Source organism: Heterocephalus glaber, unplaced genomic scaffold, assembly GCF_053883595.1.
Source record: "Heterocephalus glaber isolate CG9 unplaced genomic scaffold, H.glaber_assembly_v1.0 deba00001564, whole genome shotgun sequence".
In the NCBI taxonomy this organism is placed as follows: domain Eukaryota; kingdom Metazoa; phylum Chordata; class Mammalia; order Rodentia; family Bathyergidae; genus Heterocephalus; species Heterocephalus glaber.
In genome coordinates this window covers 10,944,765-10,967,583 of record NW_028258351.1, presented here as the reverse complement: position 1 = coordinate 10,967,583, position 22,819 = coordinate 10,944,765, and the positions used below count along the sequence as shown (strand labels likewise).

Genomic DNA, 22,819 nt, shown 5'->3' with positions numbered 1-22,819 from the left:
CCATATTCTTGTTTTTCCCTCTAAATCCCCCCCACCCCCATTTTCCTTAATAGTTACCCCTGGTTATCATCTTCTAAACCAGTCCTTTAAGATGGTACAAGAGGTAACCAACCAAAGATCCCATGTCCTGGTATATGATCAGTTTGTACCACATTCTCTGAGCATGCAGGAGAGAGAGACTCCCCCTATCGAACCAGGGCTTTGAAGAGAGTGCTGTCAGGCACTCTCCCATTCCAACTCAGTCCAGACCCAGCTGGCCAAGATTACCCCTGGCTATCCACGCCTTTTGGACTTTAGACTTCCTGTCTTCAACTCCCAAGGACTATTCATGGAGCATTTAGAACCAACAAGTTAAGAGGGAGCATTGTTTTACCAAGTACAATCTGGGGTCAAAGGGGAAAAGAGGTTCTTCCTACATCTACGAGGAGCTAGTGACCTGGCCAGAGTTCCCACCTCTTTGGATGTGCTCAGCAACTAAAGAATTCTCCAGGATTGCATTGTTCAGTCTGATAGCTACTAGTTCCATGAGGCTGTTGAATACTTGAAATATAGTTAGTCTGAATTGCAAGGTGCTCTAAGTATAAAATATACACTGGATTTTGAAGACTTGCTATAGAAAATTGAATGTAAAATATTTTGTGTAAAAATTTTTGGGTAGAATACATGTTGAGATAATATTTTGGATATATTGCCTTAAATAGAATATATTATTAAAGTTAAGTTCACCCTTTTTTTGATTATTTGTTTTTGCTTTGAGAGAGGTTCTTATCATGTTGCCTAGGCTGGCCTCAAACTTGCGGTCTTCCTGCCTCATTCCTTCCTGCTGGACAGGCACGTGCCACTGTACCTGGCTTTATCCATATCTTTTTATCATTCTTTTGATGTGGGTAGTAGAAAATTTTAAATTACATATATGATTTGAATTGTATTTCTTGTGGACAGTGCTGCTCTAGAAAAAAGATGTGTTGGCCTGCCAGGAACCACAAGGTTCAGGGTTCTGAGCAGAGGGGAAACAATTAGCCCAGTGCAGTGGGGCCCTTGGAAGTCCTGGCCTTAATGCCTTCCTGGGCATTGTACCTGGGTTGTGGAGTCGCTCTAAGTGGAATGGGGATTCTGGGGGGCCCTGCTTGGTTGCAGGGTTGGGGTTCACAGAGAGGAAATGCCTATCCAGGGCCTGGCAAGAGGCTATTGCTAGAAGGAGTAAGCTTATAGATTCTCTGTCTGGAATTCAGACGAGGAAGCTTTCATAGAGGGAGAAAACATTATAGTTAATTTCTCCCCTTTTTAAAAACTTTTTTTGTTTGTTTGTTTGTTTTAAATAGGATCTTGCTATATAGCTCAGGCTGGCCTTGAACTCCCTATGTAGCCCATGCTGGCCTCAAAGTTGCCACAATACTCCTACCTCAACCTCCCTGTGCTGGGATTACAGACATATGCCACCACACCCGGCTACAGTTAATTTCTAATTAGATGGTATGACCCACTTCTTGTTTCCTGCTGGTTAGAAAAAGAAAGGTGCTCTCAACTCTATCCCCAGTCCTACTCTATGGGGTGTGTGAGAGTTAGGGTAGATTGTCGTGATAGGTACCACATATCCCAGAGCTGGCATTTTTATTCAGGCCGCCACAACTCTCTTCCTGAGGCTATATTTAGGTGTTGATCTGGAGAAAAGGAAGTGATTTTTTTCAGGATTTTGTTTATCCAGCAGACCCCACCCCCACCCCCCACCTCACAGCTGTCTATCCTCTGTTCACTGTGGAACTTCCCCTTCCTTCCCTCCCTGCTTCACTTTGGGCACCCAGGCTCTAGAAAGGACAGAGTATTTACTATTAAAGCTCAGCACATCTACTTATTTGCTGGGTTACACCTAATATACCTTTAACTTCTGAGCTCCATTTTTCCTGTTTGTAATGATAATGATACCTACCTAGCAGGAATGCCCAGGGGGTCAAATGGAATAGTGTATATGAAGTGCCTGACACCAGACCTAGCAAAGGAAAATCATTACATAACTGTTGGATCCTCCAAGGTCTTCAGTGAAGCAGTGTCTAAGGCTGCTGCTCTGAGGATGACAGGTGCAGGAAGGAGCCTAGTAGAAAGAGATGCATTGCTTCTGTGGATTTGGCTGTGGGGAGGTGATGGTACACAGAGTCCCTTTCCTTTGCCTTTTGTGTTTGAATCTCAAGTTGGATTCCAGGTTGGCTTGATGTTTCCTCTTGCCAACAGGTCAGGCCTCTTTAGGCACACTTAAGCCTTGGTCTAAAGAATTAAATTTACTGAGATAAATATGCATACAGCCTAGTGCCTGGTATATAACTAGCACTCAGTAAAGGGTGGCTGATTTATTAGTTGGTTATATCTGGAATGAAGACATAGAAAGAGGCTCTGCTGAAATAATATCTCTCTCTCTCTCTCTCTCTCTCTCTCTCTCTCTCTCTCTCTCTCTCTGGTTGTTTGCAGCAGCAAGGTGGAATCCAAAGGCCCTGTGCTAAGCACCCATAATCCTCTGGGGGTGCCACCCCTAAAAAAAGCACCCCCACCATGTTTAACCTAATAAAGAAAGATAAGGACAAAGATGGTGGGCGGAAGGAGAAGAAGGAGAAAAAAGAGAAAAAGGAACGGATGTCAGCGGCAGAGCTGAGGAGCTTGGAGGAGATGAGCCTACGCCGTGGCTTCTTCAACCTAAACCGCTCCTCTAAGCGTGAGTCCAAGACACGCCTGGAAATCTCCAACCCAATCCCCATCAAGGTGGCCAGTGGTTCTGACCTGCACCTGACTGACATTGACTCTGACAGCAATCGGGGCAGCATCATCCTGGACTCAGGCCACCTAAGCACAGCCAGCTCCAGTGATGACCTCAAAGGAGAGGAAGGCAGCTTCCGGGGGTCTGTGCTGCAGCGGGCAGCCAAGTTCGGCTCGCTGGCCAAGCAGAACTCACAGATGATTGTCAAGCGCTTCTCCTTCTCCCAACGTAGCCGAGATGAGAGTGCCTCAGAAACCTCAACGCCCTCAGAGCACTCTGCTGCCCCATCACCGCAGGTGGAGGTGAGGACTCTAGAGGGACAGCTGATGCAGCACCCTGGCTCAGGTATCCCTCGATCTGGGGCCCGATCTCGAGTCCCTGAGCTGCTGACTAAAAGATTCCCAGCTGACCTGCGTCTTCCCCCAGTAGTACCACCACCACCCCCTGCCCCCCGGGAGCTGGAGCTGCAGCGAAGGCCCACTGGAGACTTTGGCTTCTCCCTGCGGCGCACAACCATGCTGGATCGGGGACCTGAGGGCCAGGCCTATCGGCGAGTGGTTCACTTTGCTGAGCCTGGTGCAGGTACCAAGGACCTGGCCCTGGGGCTGGTGCCAGGAGATCGACTGGTGGAGATTAATAGGCACAATGTGGAGGGCAAATCCAGGGATGAGATTGTAGAGATGATCCGGCAGTCTGGAGACAGTGTATGGCTCAAGGTGCAGCCTATCCCAGAGCTCAGTGAGCTGAGCCGGAGCTGGCTAAGGAGCGGCGAGGGACACCGAAGGGAGCCAGCTGATGTGAGTGCTTCCCTGGGTACCATGGGTGAACAGGGATTGGGAACATAGGCATCTCCTGCTGTTGTACTTAGATGAGTGACTGGGGTCCCCAAGAGCTGTGGTCAGAGACTAGTGAGCATGGAAGTGGAGAAGCCATGCCACTCCCTGGGCCTGTAATAAGGTACAACCTTAGGAGAGGGTGCCCCATATCAGATATTCATTAATGGAGTCACACGTTTGAACCTGAAATGTGTCAACAATGAGCCGAGGGGAAGTCACTAAAGTTCACTGGGATTGAGTTCTCAGAAGGTCACCCAGCCTTCCTGGTTTGATGTTTCCCTCCAGTATTCTGATGGATTGACTTAAATGAATTCAGCATAATGCCTTTTTCAAGAGTGTTAGGTAAGACCAGGATCTGCCTGAACTTTAGCTGCATCCCTGGAGCCCTCAGGAGTCTGATGTTGGTGGGTAATTGCTGTGAAAGTGTTCAGCTTCTTCTTCTTCTTCTTTTTTTTTTTTTCAGCTTCTTGATATAAAGATGGGTTAGGGATTTGGACATCATATTTCCTGAGCCCTAAATTGGGCACGTAGGCTAACTTGTCATTTTTAGATATGATAGACAATATGGACACTAAAATATAGGACTTGCATGTTACTATTTAGATCTCACAGGTGAAAAAAAAGACAAATGAGTTCAAATCCGAGCTGTCATAGAACATCTTGGGTGTAGAGCCATTGTGGTTATGGTTTTGGGGGAGATGACCTCCTCCAGGGCTTCCTCTTGCCCCTAAATGAGTAAGGGGGTAAATACCAAGAAAAGTTTCAGAGATAGCAGGGGTTATCATGGAGGACCTTGTGAATCATGGTTGGAGTTTGTATTTTATCCCTGTGAAATGGGACCATTGAAAAATTTGAAGGAAAAAAGTGACTGGGTCTGATGTATAAAAATCATTAAGCTCCAAGAAGAAAAACATGGTTCTGGCAAAGCAACAGAGATCAAAGCTACAGAGTATATCCTGACTATACCTGACACCCCAGCTGTGATCCTGCTCACACACAACTTCAGTAGAAGAGATTTAGATCAAGTGTAGAGGCAGGTCTGCACTTGAATCAAGACCTCTAACCCCAGGAGTCTTTTGAGAGGAGGTGACATAGTTTGGAATGTCCTGCCTAGTGGCAGCATGAGAAAGACATGTTGACCTCTGGCCACTCTTCCTCCTAGCTGTGAGTTTTAGGACTGTCAGATCTGGGCTCTGCACTCTGACCAGTGCACAGCCTGGCTGGGACCTTTCAGCACTAAATGATGAGCCAGATGTTTCAAAGTCACAAAGTGGAGGAAATGCTAAGGAAGCAGGCAGACCCTGGCTTTCAGCTGTTTCCTAGGGAGGGGAAGTAGATACTTAGGATGACTGCTCAACCTACAAGAATATTGGCCCTACAGGGGACTGGCTGTGACAGGGTCAAACTCCGGCAGGATGTTCTGGACTTGGGTTCCAGGTTTTCCTTTACCCTGGGGCCAGATGGCCTTTGCAACTTTATGACCAAGAGGGATAGTGAGCAGGAGGGAGGCTGTATAGAATCCAAGGAAGGACCTGGACTCATTCAGTTGCTAGATGAGGTTCCATGGAGAGTAGAGGTCAGCCTCAGTAGTAGGATAAAACAAACACTGAGCACCTACTGTCTGTTAGCCACCAAGCTGGGCTGAAGTCAGGGAACCACAATTTAGAGGCGGAAAGAAAAAGGAAGGGGCCTTATCTCAGAACCAAAAGTCATAATATGCTGCTGTGTCTGTCTGGTTTCTCCCAGGCTAACATTGCTTTTAATAGATGGAATGTTCTTCTTAAAGTATGAATCCCCCAGGATATTGTTTTCAGTTCCCTGCTGAACTACCAAGGTTCTGTGCATCTGAGGCACTGGCATTTTAGATGCTATTTAGTTTTCTCTTTATATTACTGGGATCCTCCTGGCATCTCACATTTCCTAGCCACTTTCCCTTCCCTACTAGCTGCTGCCATACCAGCCCCCTGGGAAGTGGATAGTTTAGCTGTGGAGGTACTGATGGAGTCTGTGTTACAGCTGATATCCCTGAAGTGCTGGCTTGTTCTAGGCCCCGTGGGGCAAGCCAGCTGGTACCCAGAGGATTTCTCCCTCAGGCCTTAGCCTGGTGGATCTGGCAGGGAACATAGTAGAAAACCACATCCTGTGTGCCTCCTGGAATAATCTGGTAGCATGTGACACATGGAGCTGAGAGAAGCCCTGTACCTTTTCCCACCTGCACAGTGGTGGGGACTCATGCCATAAGCAGAGAGGAGGAGCATGGTGAGCCTAGCATTTCCAGATTTCTTGGTCAGACCCTGGGAGGTGGCATGGGGGATACTGCAGCCTCTCCTGCAGTCCTAGCCTCTGTCTCCTCCTCTTCCTCTCACTCAACTCGTACTCCTTTCTTGGCATCAGTTTTAATCCCAGACCCCTGCCAAAAACAATCTTCCCACCTCCTCCAGCTCCAGGATAGGGTACCCTGACAAGGGTAGCCCCACAGGGACAGTTCCTGCCTGTCAGCCACCCTGCCTGTCAAGCCATTCATCAACTTTGTCCACATGCTGCCTGTCCCTAGGGATATCTGAGGGAGCTAACTAGCCATCTGTTCTCTCCTGCACACAGATGGGGGCCAGGGCACTGTGGCTCCTCTCTGTGGCCTGTTTTGAAGTCCTCAGCAAGAGACATCCCTTGGGTTTCCTTCTCACATGGTATATGCAGGATGCTTGTCTCACACCTTCTTTATGTTTCCCTACAGTTGCTAGATGAGGTTCCAAGGAGAGTAGAGGTCAGCCTCAGTAGTAGGATAAACTTGGACCCTGACAGAAATCGCTCAGCAGTCCTGAGCAAAGCAGCTCGTTCTTCTGCCATTCATCCTTCCATCCATTTATCCATTAAATAAACATTTGTTGACCACTTACTGTGTACTAGGTCCTAGGGTCTAGCAGTGAGATGCACATTGCCCCAGCCCCAAGGAATGCATAGTCTAGTAAAAGACCATGACATGCGATTAGAGCAGCTTAGTGACAAGGGCCAGTGCAGGGTACTGGGGAGCATAGAAGAAGGGCTTCAAGTTTAGGCTTAGATCATCAAAAGCCAAGATCTGCATAGTAGAGTAGTAATGGGAGGCAAGAGGAAGGGGAAAGCTATGCTATGATTATGCTCATGTGAAGGTCTAGGAGTTAGAGAGAAATGGCACATTTTAGTAACATTTTGACACATTTTGGGGGATAATGTGAGGGAAGTGAATGCTGAGAGAAGCCTCAAGAGAAGGAAGCAGAGGCCAGGCCACCTGGACCCATGAGCCATGTTGAGAATATGAACATTAACCCAAGGGCAATGAGGACATTTCACAAAGAAGTAACAGGAAATGTTTAGAGAATCTGGGACTTCGGGAGAATCCTTGGGGGCAAGCTGGGTTGCAGTGGGAAGACTCATGGTGAAACTCTTAGGGTAGCCCTAGTGGAGTGGATGGAGGTCCCAACCTGGGTAGAGGCAGTGTGGATGGACAGAGTATCAGACTTCAGCAACCGACATGGGTGCTCAGTCCTGATGACTGAGCTGAGGGTGACTAGAGGTCAAGTGTAACTGCTAGCTTGAGGGGAAGATGGTCCTTCTTTCTTGATGCCAAGTGTTCCCTGAGTCTGTGAGGTTAGGGGAGGTGTTGGTAAAGAACAGGATCTTAAATCCAGGCCAGATCAAAGACCTCCTCCAGTTCTGAGTCTGGATGGGAAAGTCAAGGCTCACAGAGAAGGTGCAGAGGCTAGACTGGGTCTAGGATCCTTGAGAGAAGGAGGCAGCCCCGTCCATTTGTATGCCCAGTGGGCCATCCTAGGGGACAAATGGATTGTTCAGGCATGTAGGATGCTTCTGATGAGTTCAGAAAAACCTACCTGCTTAAGCCCTGGCCAAATGTGGTTATTCCCTGTGAAAAAGCCAAAGGAGCTGACCTGTATGGGTCCTCTCCTCAGAAAGGACGGGCAGGTGGCAGAACCACTGAGCTAAATACCTGGCCCTTTTTTTTTTTTTTTTGAGACAGGGTCTCACTATGTAGTTCAGCTGACCTTGAACTATGTAGCCCGGGCTTGCCTTGAATTCATAGTGATCCTCCTGCCTTAGCCTCCCAAGTGGTATAATTATAGGTGTGTGCCACCATGCACATCCAGGGTATTTTAAAGAAGAGTCACACTTCCTCCAAGTCAAACTTAGTATCCTGTTGGACCCTGGATTTGTAGTCAAAGGCTTTAGGGCTATCAGGTTCCTTAAAAGCTTGTCATTTCTATCTAAACTATTTCTACCATTTTGGGAATCTGGGAGGGGCAGCTAACAGTGGAAAAGACCATGGGTTTGGGAGTCAGTAAAACCTAGGTTTGGGTTTTACCAAAATTACCAAACCTTTCTGAGCCTCTGTGTACTCATTCCCTCAATAAACAGTGAAATCAACTTAAGGACCAGCTGCTGTGCTGGAGAGTGGAGAATTAAATAAATAAAATATGATCTTTCCTTGAAGTCGGGTACCTTAGCTGCTGTAACAGAAGTCTGTACAGGTGCATGGGGCAGGCAGGAAGCAGCAGCCAGTTCCGCCCTGTGGAAGAGACAGCAATTAGGAAAGGCCTCCTCATACAGGTGACCCTTGGTCACCATAAAATGGATGTATTCTCTCCTCCCAGAGTTTGAAAAGGTTAAATTGGAAAAGGATGCATGCCAACTAACTCACTCCTGGTACCTCTGAGAAGAATAGAATTGGAGGCTAAAATAAGATGTTCTCTGTGTGCTATATTTTGTAGGTTTTAATAAAACAAGCATGTTTATGGAGTAGGCAAGATCACTTATGATTGGGTCACCTTGACAGGTGGTAAAATGCTGAGGAAGATTAGTACTCTTCCCCCTGCCTGGTCTGTGTAGCCATCCAGGGAAGGTAATTTCACAGCTCCCTGGCGCTCTCTGTCCTTGCTTTTGGTAAGAGTTTTTGTGCATGGGGACTCCTGATGGTTTTGTCTAAACTGTCTCTTCAGCTCTATCCTTTGTGACAGTCAGCTAAAGGAAGAAAGGGGACATTGGGTGCTTTTTACCCTTTTCTAGCTTTTTGAAGCTGAGTAAGCTTGGTTATCAGTGGCCCTGCAGGAGATTGGCCAATCAAAGTTGTCTGCATCCAGGAAAGGAGAAGGGCAGGGAGCCTCCTGTGTTGTTGTAGAAGCCCTAGAGCCTTGGGTGGAAATGGTACAAACCAGCCTTGTCCCCAGGGTTCCTGGGTGCTGTCAGAAGTGGGACCTGCAGATTCCAAGGAGAGCCTGGAAATTGTGTTGTTTCCAGGTCTGCCAGGCTGGCTTCTGAGTGCTGGCCTTTCCTAGGGCTTCTGGTGGTGGTAGAGCAGCTTGGTGTTGCCTAGGTTCAGTGTTTTAGATTGCTTCTGTTCCTAATTTTACTCCAAATGACCCTTGGGAGCTTTTTCTTGTTTTGTTTTTGTTTTAAGCAGGACATTTTTGTTTTATTTTGTGCCAAAGCTTCAGGCACCTCTGACAATAGTCTTGCCATGAGAAATCCCTGGCTTGGGTGCTAAGCGTGAAACCTTAATTAAAAGTCTTTTTTTTTTTTTTGGTACTGGGGATCGAACTCGGATCCTTGCACTTTCAAGGCAAGTGTCGGAACCACTGAGCTAAATCCCTGACCCCTAAAAGTCCTTTTGGTAATGAGAGGCCAGTGGGCTAGTGGCAAGGGTGCAAGAAGTGGTGGATAGAAGGTCTTTGGGGATATTTTGGGGGTTCTCTATCTTGGGTTAGTGGCATGCACAGGACTAGCAGGGATAGAACAGTAGGCCCGGTCACTTTTGTTCTGCCAAGTCTCCCTTCTCTGTCTTTGGAGACACTGTCCTGTTTTCTTCTCTGTTAGATGCTAGATGAACAATAGTCAGCCCCATAGTACCCTGGCCACCCAGCCTGTGGGTGGTGGGCACAGTGCCCAGGGTGCATTGGACTGGGTGTGGGTACACATCCTGGTCATTGGTTGTTTTTGCAGGCACAGCTTGGAGCTCTGGCACAGGGGCACTGTCTTAAAATATAGCCTACCCTGGCCCCCTTCTGCCCTGGCCAGAACCATTCCATCCTGCACTGATAGCCCAGCCACCCTGCCCTCTGCCCTTTGCTTCCTTCTAATCTCTCTTATTTACATTGAAACAGTTCTGGAAAATACCAGATAGGCAAACACCCTGACTGGGGGTGGCTGGGGAGTGGGGTGAAGGGGGGGTGTGGTGGGTGGGAGCACAAGTATTTTAAAAATGCTGCAAATCTCTGCAGCGTTTCCCAGAAACCACAAGCACGCTCTCTGCCTGCCAGCAGGGTTCCCACCACCCCACTGCACTGAGCTGCTAGACTCTCCTCCCTGCAGCCTGGGGTGGAAGGCAGCATCTGGGGCGGGGGGGATCCATGACCCAGTTGAGGTGGGGGCTCCCCTGCTGCCTGGGCAAGCCGCCCGGCACCTCCATTGTCAGTTCTGGGCAGCGGGTATGGATGTGCCCCAGGCATCCAGCAGCACTGTGGGCACCCACTTTGCCAGACAGGCACTATAAAGGAGTGGCACTTTCACAGGCCCCCCACCCCCTGCTGTGCTTTTTTTTGGGGGGGCAGCCAACTTTAGAGTCCCGCATGGTGTTTGGCAGCAGCTTCTGTTCTGTTAAATATAGGGGACAGTGTCACCAAAGCTTATTTTTTCAGTTGTTGGCTCTAGTTTGGTTGGGAAACTATTTCCTTAGACCTGGGTCACCACTCTTGCTCCCTTAATCTCCCGCCGTATGTGCCTCAGAATCAGGACATGGCATTCTGCCCTGGTGCAATAGAGCATGGGCACTTTGCAGACTCTGGCCACGGAAGAGCGTAGGGGCTTCTCTGTGCGGTGCCCAGTACTTTGCAGAGCACAGACACACTCCCTAAGCAGTGTTTACTGTATTTGATTAAGATGCTGCTGAACAGAAGTCCCTTGAGGGAAGGCATGGAAAATAATGGAAGGTGAGACTCATGGCGAGAGTTCACTGGATGTCTGGCATTATTTTAACTCATTTAATTTTCCCAACAACCCTTTGAAGTAGGTATTATAAAGATCTTTGTTTTACAGACAAGGAAACTGGATTACTATTATTAAATTACCAGTTAAGGTTAAGTACATTGTGTAAGATTGCATAGCTACTAAGTGCCTGTGTCACTAGGAACTTCTTCATCTCCTTGTCTATCCCTCGGAAGGGAAGCGGAAGCGAGGAGTGATTGGCCTCTCTTGCTCTGTGAGAGAATATGAAAAAACACAGAAATTCTAGATTTTTTAGGCTCGCTGAACTAGCAAGACCCTCTTTCTTAATTTATAATGGCGTCCCACAGAAGGGTGTGATTGGCGCTCTCAGTGTCTCCTGACAGTCAGCCAGAGGATGTGAACCCACCAAGTAGCTGCAGGTAGGATTCAGTCTGGTGATAGTTGGGAGAGGCAGAAAAGGATGACTGGGGGAAGCTTCAAGAAAGGATGGGTCAGCTGCCTTGGCAGGTTCCAGAGCATTTCCCTAGAGGTAGAGAAGAGACACACTGTTGCCCCTTAGGCAGTTTCCTTGCTACATTCTAGAGTAGATCCAGGAGGCAGGGATATTGCCTCTTACCTTTCTGGCTCATAATCTCATGCTGGTACTGATCACTGGAATTGGGGTGTCAGGATCCCCAGAGTGTCACCCATGACCACAGGCAACCTCCTTTGCCTTGTTGGGAGCTATGTACTGTGTGCATTGTGGAAAAAGGATGAAGGAACAAGGACAACAGAGTCCAGCACATAGTGGGTATGCAACCCTAGTGTTTTTATTAGCTTCACCACGGATAGTACCTGCCCAGCTGCATACCCTCATGCACATTGGCCCCAGTTTGTTACTTTCTTTGGGAGACTCTCCTGATGCCATGTCAGATCTCTACTCTGGCAGAAACCATCCTTCTCTTTAATAGCATCGATCAAGATTGTGACTGATTAGTTGTTAGATTATTTGTCAAATGCTAGAGCACTTCATGAGAGCAGTGGATATTTGTTGAAGAAAAGGTGGTTCTCTAACCAGGAACTGGTTTCTCTTTTGCTCATCTCCCCTTCCTTGTTCAGCTTGGTTTTGGTTCCTGGAATTCTCCTCCTTAATGGGCTCTGGTAGCTTGTCTGAAGTATGTTACCAAGAGCTGCCTCCACCCACTAACTTTGTCTCTTCTGTGTCCTGATACTTGATGTCTCATAGCACTAGAGGAGAGCTGGGCTTTGTAGGCCTCCAGGAGCCAGAGCCTACAGAAGGAGGGTCCCAGGTACAGCCTGCCTCCTGCCTCTGCACAGGAGTCCTCATTGAGTCACCTGGCCCAAGAGAAGGAGATTCAGGGTTACATGGGGCCACCCAGTGTCCCGTCTAGGGGACCCTGGAGGAATGTGCCTGTCTCACTGGCTTCAGGTCTCTGAGGGGTTGGAATGTGGCCAGGCAGGGCTCAATGCTTCCTTTGCCCTCCTGCTGCTTTCCCTGGATTTCTGGAATGTCAGCAGGCTGGGAATTTTCACAGCAAGGATCTTTCTCAGTCAGAGCAACAGATTCCAGCTGGAGCTTGAGGACAGCTCCCACATGGGTAGGGGCCACTAGAGAGAGCAGGGACCCGTGCTAGGGTTTCTGGAACTGCTCTGCTCTTGGGGCCCAGACTCAGTCCCAGTCCCCTCTGAGAGACACAAACAAATCTCTCTCCTAGGGCTGTTTGGGGGGAATCCAGACTTTTGGAGCTGTAGGGCTCAGGAGAGGCAGCAGGAGGCCTCGGAGCTGAGATTCCACCTCTCTGGGGAGAGAAGAGGCTTGCCATTTCCCACAAGGCCTCACTTCCCCTAGCCTGTGTGAGTCAGGAAGGGAAACCACCTCAAATTCCAACCTCAGGTGGGGCCTGCCTGGCAGACCTAGGTTCTCTGTTCTACCAGGGCCACCACCCATGGCAGTAGGGGGCACTGCTGAATTTGTCACCCATATCTATCTTCTACTCTGTGGGCCCCACAACATCTCCAGGCCCTGGTTCCTCTCAGTGACCTTTTTGACTCCTTTGCCCTTTGCCCTCTGATCTCATTTCTGCTGGCTCCTCCTCGGTCCCATTTCTGCAAGGAGCTGACTCACTTCCTCTCTGCCTCTCCAGCTTCTCTCATTGTCAGGCCCTGTGGCAAGCAGGGTACACCCAGGGAGGGAGACCTTCCCAGGGCACTTCCAGTGGGACAAGGAGGCTCCCCTGACGCTGGGTTCGGAGAGGGCTTTTGAGAGAGGAAGGAGAGACAGCTCTGAGTTATAGAGAAGGCCAAGTATAAATGTCCTAAGCAGTCAGGTAGATGTCAGGAAGACTTAAGGAGCACTTGCTCAGAGTCACATTGTGGAGGAGAAAGCCCCAAGATACCATCCCTATGATCAAGGAGCTTTTTCTTTCACCACAACTGAAGACATCTGCACAATTCTTGATCTTGGCCCTGGGTGGTATGGGCTAGGGGCCAAACAGTGACAGCACTATCAGGCAGCATGGCACGCAGTTTCATGCCCAGCTCCGTGGAGGAGAAAGTACCCAGAGATCCCAGGGGACCTTCTGGGGCATGGCAAGGGGGAAGGGACTGATACTGTCTCCTCATGTGAGTTCTTCCTGGTGGGGGCTCTGCCTCAGCCCCCATCCCACCCCCATCTATCTCCTTGTGGACTGGTTTGACTCTGGAGCTGATTGCAGGAGCTCTGGCTTCAGAGTGGTAAAAAGCTTCCTCCCTGCCTGGGCTGGTATCTTCTACCTTGCTCTCCCTGGGGTAGTCCAGGCTATGGTACCCTGCAATCTGTGTGCCTCGAACTCCAGGCATCAGGGGACCCAGCGTCTGCTGGGCCTGCCACAGCCTTGCATCCTCCTCAGCAGGCGCCTGGGTTACCTAAAGAACAGAGGCACAGGGTGAGGTCAAGTACCACTCACTTGGACATGTGTCAAGATCAATAGAGTCAAGAGGAAAACTGGGCCCGGGGCCTGAAAAGGCTGGGGGGACTGCTGTGGTCTGTCTTCCTGGAATCCAGTGACCAGCAAACATCCCAGTTCCCCTTAGCACTTGGCTTTCCCTGGGAGAGCCCCTGCCTCATGCACAACAGCCTGGGATTCTGGCCTCAGGATTTCTGAACAGTGACAGGAGTTTCTTGTTCGGGGTGAGGGGGAGGAAGGAATGAGGCCTAGGCTTTGAGAAGGTAAGGAGTGCCAGCCTGACCATCTGACCAAAAATGCCCTCACTCTCCCTCGTGGGAGGTGAATCACCTTTGCAGTCTCACAGATGCCTGTCTGCATTCCTCACCCAGGGCTTCTTTATTGTTCCTTGCCTCCCCTCATCATTACTTGGCCTTGACCTAGGGAAAAGAACTGCAAAACTGGGCTTTGTGGCAGGACAGCTAGCTTGGGAATGGCCTGGGTGCCATATACAAACCCTGCTTTGGAATCTGAACTGGGATATCTTTTTCTCCCAGGAACCTCCAAAGCACTTCTACCATTAGCTCCGGTCTTCTTATCTAACCATCCATCACCTTCTCTGTCCCGGGGAGTGCTGGCTGTAAATCATAGGACTTGGTCTCTGGAGAGAGGCTGAGTTTTCCTGCTTTCATCAGAGCCCTGGGTTCTCTACTCAGCCTCTTGGTCGTTCTTCAACTATTGGTTTTCAGGTCTCTTTTCTGTGCCACTGAAAGAGGAACACATCCTATAAAGGGTCCCCTATCCTTTTTCCCACTTGTTCTCTTCAAAATCTCCAATCTGCAACTCTTATTATTGTTGTAGGAATAGATAGTGGGCAAATAGTTGGATGAAAGGGCTGGTTTTGGTGGTAGAAACTGCTTTTAGCTCATTTGAGAGAAGAATGAGAAGGAAGACAGCAGATTCAGAAGGACCCAGAAATATCAGGAATGAACTTGTGGTTGTGTGTGTATTGTTGATAAATTGTATGTGTTGGGCATTATGTAAATTCCAGCTGGACTGCCCAGTTCAAATTCTGGCTCTGCTGCTTATTGGCTAAGTGACCTTGGGCAATTATTTAATTTCTCTGGGCTTCGTTTTCCTCATTTGGAAAATAATACTTTCCCTGTAAGGTTGTTCTGAGAATTAAATAAATCAATACATATAAAATCACTTAACTAGGGCCTCAAAATAGTGCCCTTGAATACGGTAGTCCCCTCTTATCCACAGAGAATACATTTGAAGACCTTCAGTGATACTTGAAACTATGGATAGTGTGTATATATGTGTGTGTGTGTGTTTTAAAATTTATAATTTAGACACAGTAAGAAATTAACAGTAATGATAAGAACAATTACTCATTGTGATAAAAGTTATTTAAAACTGATGTTTTTTATTTCTGGAATACTCCACTTGATACTTTTGGAATACAGTTGACTATAGATAACTAAAACTGCAGCAAGTGGACTCATGAATTAGAGAAGATTACTGTAATGGCTACAAAGTGAGCACCCTTATCGTGGTCATTAATCCATCTCTGACACCTTGGGAAGCACTCTGTGCCTGGTAGCATGGACCATTTGCCCACAAGAATGCCACAGGCTCTGTTCCTGTGAATGACTCAGCTGTGAGTCCTTTACCCTTGTCCTCAGGCTGGTGTTTTTGCCCAAAGTGCCTTTGGATGGAGATGGGGAAACAGGCCCAAGCGTACTCAAGGCCACGTGTCTTTTTAGAGTGGCATGGCTTGGCCCTGAGTTTCCAATCTGGTCTCTTGTTTGATGCCAGTATTTCGAATTGTGCTGCTTTTTCTGTGACTTCCTCCAGTCAATTCTTAACTGATGCCACTATCTTTGGAGTACCAGGCTTTTTTCTCCCCTTTTTTCCAGTTGGCATACACTCACCTTTTTTGGGAGGATAGAGCTTTCTACAGCTTATCGTATTTCTTTACACTTGTCTTGGTCCTGACAGAACACCTTGGTTAGGGCTAAGCAAGAACTGAGGCATAGAACAGAAAGGCAGCCTTGACTTGCCAGTTCCTAGGTCTGCTCTCCCCTCTTTCCATCACACATAATTGCTTGCCCCCTGACTTCCCTGCTCAGATTTCCTAACTACTATAGCCAAACCTGTCAGATTGAATCCCTGTGATATAACACGATGGCTTTCAGACCCACGTTGTACTGCCTTGCTCTTCCATTCACCCAGGCCTGGTGGAGTTTATCTGAGTCTCTCTGGTATGCTGCAGGTGCCCAGAGTCCATTACTGTCTTCTCCTTCCTCACTTGGTTCCTCCAGCTGGCTGCACAGGGAGGTGTCTAGTTATGGCCCTCACCACCCCATGGCAGAACTCCTGGCATGCTGCCCTGGAAGAGGTTTGATTGGCCTTATTTGCCCTTGATTGTTCAGGGTTCTGCTGGGATGTCTCTCTCTGGAGCACTAACATCAGATGAGTCCTGCAGTGGATGCTAGGGAAGCCCTCAGGCCACTACATTCCAGATGTCTTAGCCATGCATGGCCCAGAGACCACAGAAACAAGGAATGATTGTGTGGCACTGAGGGGCTTTCTCCCAAGCCTGGATGCCTTGGGATAGGGGAAGCCTTCCATTCAGTCTGCTCTTTTCAGCCTCATGGCATCTGGCTTCTGCTCTCAGGCTGGGTGTTAATTGTGATTTCAGTCCCCTCCCCTACTTCTTTTTGAGGCCTAGAAAATAAGACAGGACAGATGCAGACAGGAATCTAAAAAGATTTAGGGGCAGGGGTGAGAGAGGACAGTGGGTAGGTAAAGGTACCACCTAAACAAGGCTTTGGCAAGAATGATGAGGACAAACTGGAAGGGGGAACCTCTAGACCAGACCTGTCCAACAGAGCAAGCTGCAAAGGTGGAAATGTACTGTAGTCAGTGCTATCCAACTCAGTGGCCATAAACCACATGGAACAACTGAGTATGAAAGATGTGGCTAGTGTGACTGAGGAACTAAATTTAAATTTTTATTTGATTTTAATTTAATGAGAAGTACCCCACTGTTTTAACTCCAGTTTTAATAACTCCCATAGCTAGTAGCTACCATATTGACTTGGAAGCTCCAGACCACTCCCAGCAAGAAATGAAGGAGGAAGTGTTTTCTTGAAACTTGTCTGTTCCTGCAGTTCCCCGCAGTGAGGCTGGTGACATTTCCCCTTCCTATCAGGAAGGAAGGATTGTTCTCTCTGGCAATTTTTCTGCTTTACCAGCTCTGGAATCCTGGTGCCCCAGAGCCAACAGGTCTCTGGCATTGTGCCACACAACTGGGGCAGTGCTTCCCCATCTTACCAAGCGTGTCTTCTGCCCAGCTTGGTTACACACAGGTGCTCACATGCCCAGTGGGTTTGGCAGGGCCATTCCAGTGGGGGCAGAGGGCTGGCAGGCAAAGCAGAGGCTTTTGCTTTCTTCTGCTTCTGTGGGGATTGAATGTGTGCTTTGCTTTTATTTCAGAGGTTTCTAGAAACATGACCAATAGGGGCCTCCAGAGGGAAATGCACAGATCCTCAAATACTTATGAATGTCCAGTATTGGTGGGGGGGTGCTGAAGTGCACCTAAAGGAGCCTCTCTGACTTTGAGAATAAGTACCACAGGCCACCAACTCTCATACACAGGAAGATTTTATTGATATTGTATTTATTTCAGTATGGCTGACTCTTAAACTGGTTTTCTTTTTTTCTTTTGTGGAAATAGAGAAGAGTTGTCATTTATATGAAAAAGAGAACAATGGTTTATTATGCTCATTCTCACATGTCTGCCAGAGGGGGTGGGATGGGAATATAGTGTATTTGATGCATTTAGTAGATGAGAAGTGACCCTAGTCTTTTTGAGATTTGGGGAGTGACCCAATCTTTGTGAGATTTGGGGGCAGGGGTGTGGAGAGTTTGGGGAAGATATCTCCAAGGCTGACCCTTGGCTCTGGGCCTTGTGGGAGCTTGGCAGATCAGAGGCAGTTTGGAAATTCCCACTGGCTCTGAGGAAATTCCTAACATTTAGAGGCCATAGAGCAGCAGGCCTACCCGACCTGCCAGTCAGGTGTTCCCTGCAGGCAGCCAGGATCTGACTGCCTAGTCTTTGGGGACAGACTCCTGTTCTTGACAGAGTTAGATAAGCCTAGTATCCCTTCTTGGGCTCTGTGCCCACAAGATGGTGTAGTGGCACTAGGCAAACCTTTGGGTGTGCCAAGGCAGGGGCTGGCAGAATATAAGGGAGAGAGGAGTCCCCCCTAGGGAGCCCTGATCTGTGCCTGGCCACCCCATCCCCATAGACTCTCCCGATTTCTTGTCCTGGACCTCTTGTCACAACACAGGACACGAGGTGTCTCTAAAGTCTTCCGACCATGCATTTAAGTATTCATTCATTCATTCATTCATTTTATTCCACCAATAAGCACTTATTGAATGCCTACTATATCCAGGGGCTGGCTTAGGCACTAGGGATAAGGCGGTGGCGATGAAAGCAAAGTGGGGACGGAGCTTATCCCTGTTTAGTCTTACCATTAGGTTTCCTGGCTAAGGCGGAGAGGCCATCTTGCCGCCACAGCCCCCTTAGGCCTCGAGAGCCCTGGAAGCCTCCTGGGGGCGGGGTCCGGAGGCCCGCCTGGCGGAGGTGAAACCCTGGGGCCTTTGGCGGCACCAGGCGGTCTGTAAGAAGACAACTGCCGCCCTCTGCTGGGTTCCAGAGGCCCTGCAGGGCGGTACATCCAGGGGCTCTGGGCGCATGCGTTAAGCCTGCCTCTGCCCTTTGGCTCCGCCCACGTGACTGCCGAGGGGCGGGGCAAGGAAGCGCCGGCCGAAGGGGTCGGTCTGACTCCAGGGCGAAGTTTGCTGCGACGGACCTTGACCGCAGAGGGCGCTAAATGTCTGGGTTTTGGGCTACCGGTTTTTGGTAGCCAGTAAAAATTTAAAATCAGAGGACAATCCTGTGCTTACACTTTCACACACACACACACACACACACACACACACACACACAATAGTTCCTCCCAGGAAACGGAAGGCACTGCTGCACTAACGTTTTCTGTGAGGACAGGTGAAAACGCTATGCTATCCTAAGACTGCGGACTTGGGAAGTGGTGCTCAGAGGGCTCCAACCCTGAAGGCTGAGTACTTTAAACTGGACTCTTTCCTCAGTGTCCCGAAATAGAGTCCCATTAGTGACATTGTTTACACTGCAAAGTAATAATACAAATATTGTACAGTTTGTATCCAGTTATGGAGATGGTTATTAAAGTTCCAACCTGGAAAGCTTGGCATCTTTGATTCCTTTCCCCAACCTCCTGCCTCCCCCGTCCTCCCCCATGGCCACCAAGTCTGGAATATTCTTTGTCTTGTGTCACCTTTTCTTCGCCATCCCCTGCCAAAATCCTAAGTAGACTCTCCTTATCTTTCCTCTGGCCATTATACTGACTCTCATGGTCCTTCTGCTTCTAGCCTTCTCTCTTGCCCTGCATCTTTCTGTTAGATCAGCATTCCTGAAGCACAGGTTTAGTCAGAGTCATGCCCCTTCACTCTCCAGAAGCCTGCTGTGACTCCCTTGTTTGCAGGCCCTAGGTAAGTGGAAAGAGCAGGCTTTGAAGTCTGAACCACTTAAGTCCAAATCCAGGCCCTGCCAATCACTATCTATGTGGTCATAACCAATTATTTAACTCAATAAACCTCAGTTTCCCAGTCCACAATTCCCCTTTCAACACTTAATCTCAGGGTTTTGTGAGAAAAATGACTTCTGGTTAGTATGTTTTTGTCTCAGGTACACCTCTTTCAATTGCAGGTGACAGAAAGTCCAGCTCAACTGGCTTAAAAAGAAAGAATGCACTTGCTCAAATATCTCAAAAATCCAGGGCTAGAACTCAGCCTTTTTCTGAAAACTTACACAGCCTGTCCAGGACCCAGGCCTGTTCTTTCAGCTCATCTAGGCAGGCTTGGTCCTCAGAGAAGTAATGGCAAAACAATACACCCCCAGGTTCAGGTCTTGTGGGAAAAGAAGTCTAACTCTTTTGATAGTCCTAGAGTTTCATTATATATCCTTGATACTGATGGGGTCACATGCCTTCAGTGAACCAGCCCTAAGCCTGGGGATATGATTCTTTTTCTTTTTTTTTCTTACCAGGGATTGAACTCAGGACCTTGTACTTTTGAGGTAGGCGGTGGAACCACTGAGCTAAATCCCCAGCCCTGGGGATATGATTCTTTACTGGCCAGGCCCAAATTACATGCTGGGGTGGGTTTCAGAGGAAAACTGTTCTCAGAAGATAGAAGAATAAACAACATACTGCAGGAACCACACACAGAACAACTGCAGTACTTAGCACACCGCCTTCTGCCTGGCCTCCTTCCCAGCTTTGTCTCTCTAATTCTCCTTTATGTATCCTACGTGTTTTTTTTTTTTGGTACCGGGGATCGAACTCAGGTCCTTGTGTTTGCGAGGCAGGTGGCAGAACCAGTGAGCTAAATCCCCGGCCTCTCCTTTATGTATCCTACATATTATCCAGATGCACTGTCCACATTTTTTCTTTCCCACTCTGCTTTGTCATTCTCTCTGTTTCTTTTCTTCTTGAGACAGGTCTTTGGCCCTGACTTCCCTAGACCATTGTTGATGCCCTCATTGGAGCACTGAGCACACTCTTAGAGTATGTTTTTTTATCTCCTCTGTTGGTTGGAAGCCAGGAACTAAGTAGGATTCATCTTGTTTCCTTCCTTCCCTCTGTCTCTGAGTAGGCCCCAATGCTAGGAGGGATTAAAACAATGATTAGCAGACAAACTTCTGTCTCAAAAAGCTCTCAAGGTAGTTGTTGGGAGATGGAAAGGGAAGCATTGCACTTTTTCACAATGTTCACCATGAGGCAGTACATGACACTGCCAGTGGTGTAAGTGAATGCTTCCTGTACCCCCTCAGAGTCTCCTGTCTGACCTGCCCCAGGTCTGCTTAGCCACTCTGCTTGGCCAAAGACCTTTTGCTCAGCAGTGCCACCAGTGTGAGAGAGCAGAGTAGTTGAAGTTGTTATCCCATGTGGATGTCCTCTTGGTTCCCATTCTTTTCCACTAACATATTATGTATGTACCTTCCAGATCAGGGGATAAATCTGTGGGTAAATCAGTGGATTTACCAATTGGACACCTGCTCTGTGCTTCACACTGGGGAATGGAATGGGATGTAAAGGAGGTAGGGAGAACAGGCTTAAACAATTAATTGCCATTCAGAATATTCATTCATACTCTGTATTCATGGCATATGCATAGCAATCTTCACTAAACTCAAAGTATGATTGTGTAAGAAACTATATTATTATAGTCTAAATTTATAAAAATATTATCTCGTATGTTTTTGTTATATGTTGTACATGACTATACATTACACTTTCTTATAGCTATATATTATATAGGATAGTTCAGGAGACCCTCCCTTGCCCACAGGGGATATGTTCCAAGATCTGTAGTGGATGCTTGAAAAAAACATGACTAGTCTCAAATCCTAGATATACAGTGTTTTTTCCTGTATACAAGTATGACCCAGAAATATGGTTAATGTTTAAATTATTTTGAATTTATTACAGGAAAAGACACATGGCCATTAATCCTCCTCAAAATACTCCCCCTCAATTCAAACACAGTTAGTTATTCCATCATTCATGCCACTTTCTGAAGCAGTTCTAGAAGTCCTTTTTTTGTGAATATCTTTAGTTCTGTTGTCATGGCTGCCTTGATATCCTGAATCGATTCAAAATGTTTACCTTTCATGGTCATTTTGACTCTGGGGAAGAGCTGGAATTCACATGGTGCCAGATCCAGTGAATAAGGTGGATAAGGATGCTCTGTAATGTTTTTACAAGCCTGCTTTTCTGTTGGATGATAGTGAACATCAGCATTCACTATATTTTTTATCACACTTTGTAAAGACACTCACAAAGGAGGACTTTCAGAACTGCTTCAGAAACTGGCAAGAATGATGGGATATGTTCAAAGTGAAGGGGATTAATGGCCATATGTCCTTTACTGTAATAAAAATTTTTAATTTAAACATTCACCATGTATTTTGATCATACTAAGTATAAAGTTTAATTTATAAATTAGACACAATAAGAGACTGACAATAACTAGTTATAAAATAGAACAACTATATCAATATATGGTAATAAAAGTTATATGAATGTGACCTCTCAAACTATCTGAATGGGGCCGGGGATTTAGCTCAGTGGTTTCGCCGCCTGCTGCGCAAGCGCAAGGACCCGAGTTCAATCCCCGGTACCAAAACAAAACAAACAAACAAAGCAAAACAAAACAATATATATATATATATCTGAATGTACTTTCATCTGAAGGACTTTCATTTGAAGGAAGTATTTTGTCTCTTTGGCATATCTGAATTCGTAGCATCACTACCCTTGTGCCTTGGGGCCATTATTAAGTAGAATAAGGGTTAAGGGTTACTTGGACACAAACATTTCAACACTGCAAGACTCATTTGATAACCAAGACATCTACTAAACCACTAAATGAGCAGGTAGCCTATGCAGTGTGGATACATTGGACAAAGGGATGACTCACTTCCTGGGTGTGACAAAATAGGATGGTACAAGATTTCTTACCATGATACTCAAAACTATGTGCAGTTTCCATAATTTTCTACTTAATATTTTCAGACTATGGTTGACTTCAGATAACTGAAACTAGAAAGTGAAACCATGGATAAAGAGAAACAAGGTGGACTATGCTTTGTGAGCAACTTGAGGGATTTTCAGGAGCTTTTGACTGTACACTATATATGCCTTACATACCAACTTTAGAATCAAATCCTGTTTAATGTGTGACTCCACTGTATATAATAAAGTACCACATCAAGGCCAGCCTGGGCACCTTGGCGAGACCCTTCCTCAAAATAAAGTTAAAAGGGCTGTAGGATGTAGCTCAGTGATAGAGCACTTGCCTAGCATGCAGGAAACTTTGAGTTTAATCCCCAGTACTGAGAAAAATGAAATAGAGTACCACATTAGATATAATCAATAAGCACTCAGGGGGAAAGAGAGAGAGAGGGAGAGAGAGAGGGAGAGGGAGGGATATGTTTAGGTATAAACAATGAGTGCTGTGGTTTTTAATAAAAATTTAATGATATTAATCATTTAGTTGCTACCTACAATTTGCCTAAACTTACATGTACTGTTCTTTCTATCCTCATAACAGCCCCTTAAGTGAGATATCGTATTATTTTAAGACAAAAATAATGGAGACTCTTAAGAGGTAGAGTAACCTTCCCTCAGGTCAGTCAGCAAAATGGA

At 47.2% G+C, this 22,819-nt stretch overlaps 1 protein-coding gene across 16 annotated transcripts in view; it reads left to right on the top strand.

Moving 5' to 3' along the window:
- Positions 1–22,819, top strand: part of Myo18a (myosin XVIIIA) — a 98,414-nt gene that overhangs the window by 8,561 nt on the left and 67,034 nt on the right. For 11 of the 16 annotated variants that reach the window (XR_015443183.1, XM_087191574.1, XM_087191572.1 and 8 more), the window contains exon 2: positions 2,461–3,540. Coding sequence is in view for 15 of the 16 variants with exons in the window: in XM_087191574.1 (XP_087047700.1) it covers positions 2,542–3,540 (999 nt within the window). In the remaining variant the exon portion in view is untranslated. Of the gene's footprint in view, positions 1–2,460; positions 3,541–22,819 lie in introns of those variants that run through there. The other 5 variants (XM_087191559.1, XM_021238471.2, XM_021238468.2 and 2 more) reach the window with 1 other exon arrangement.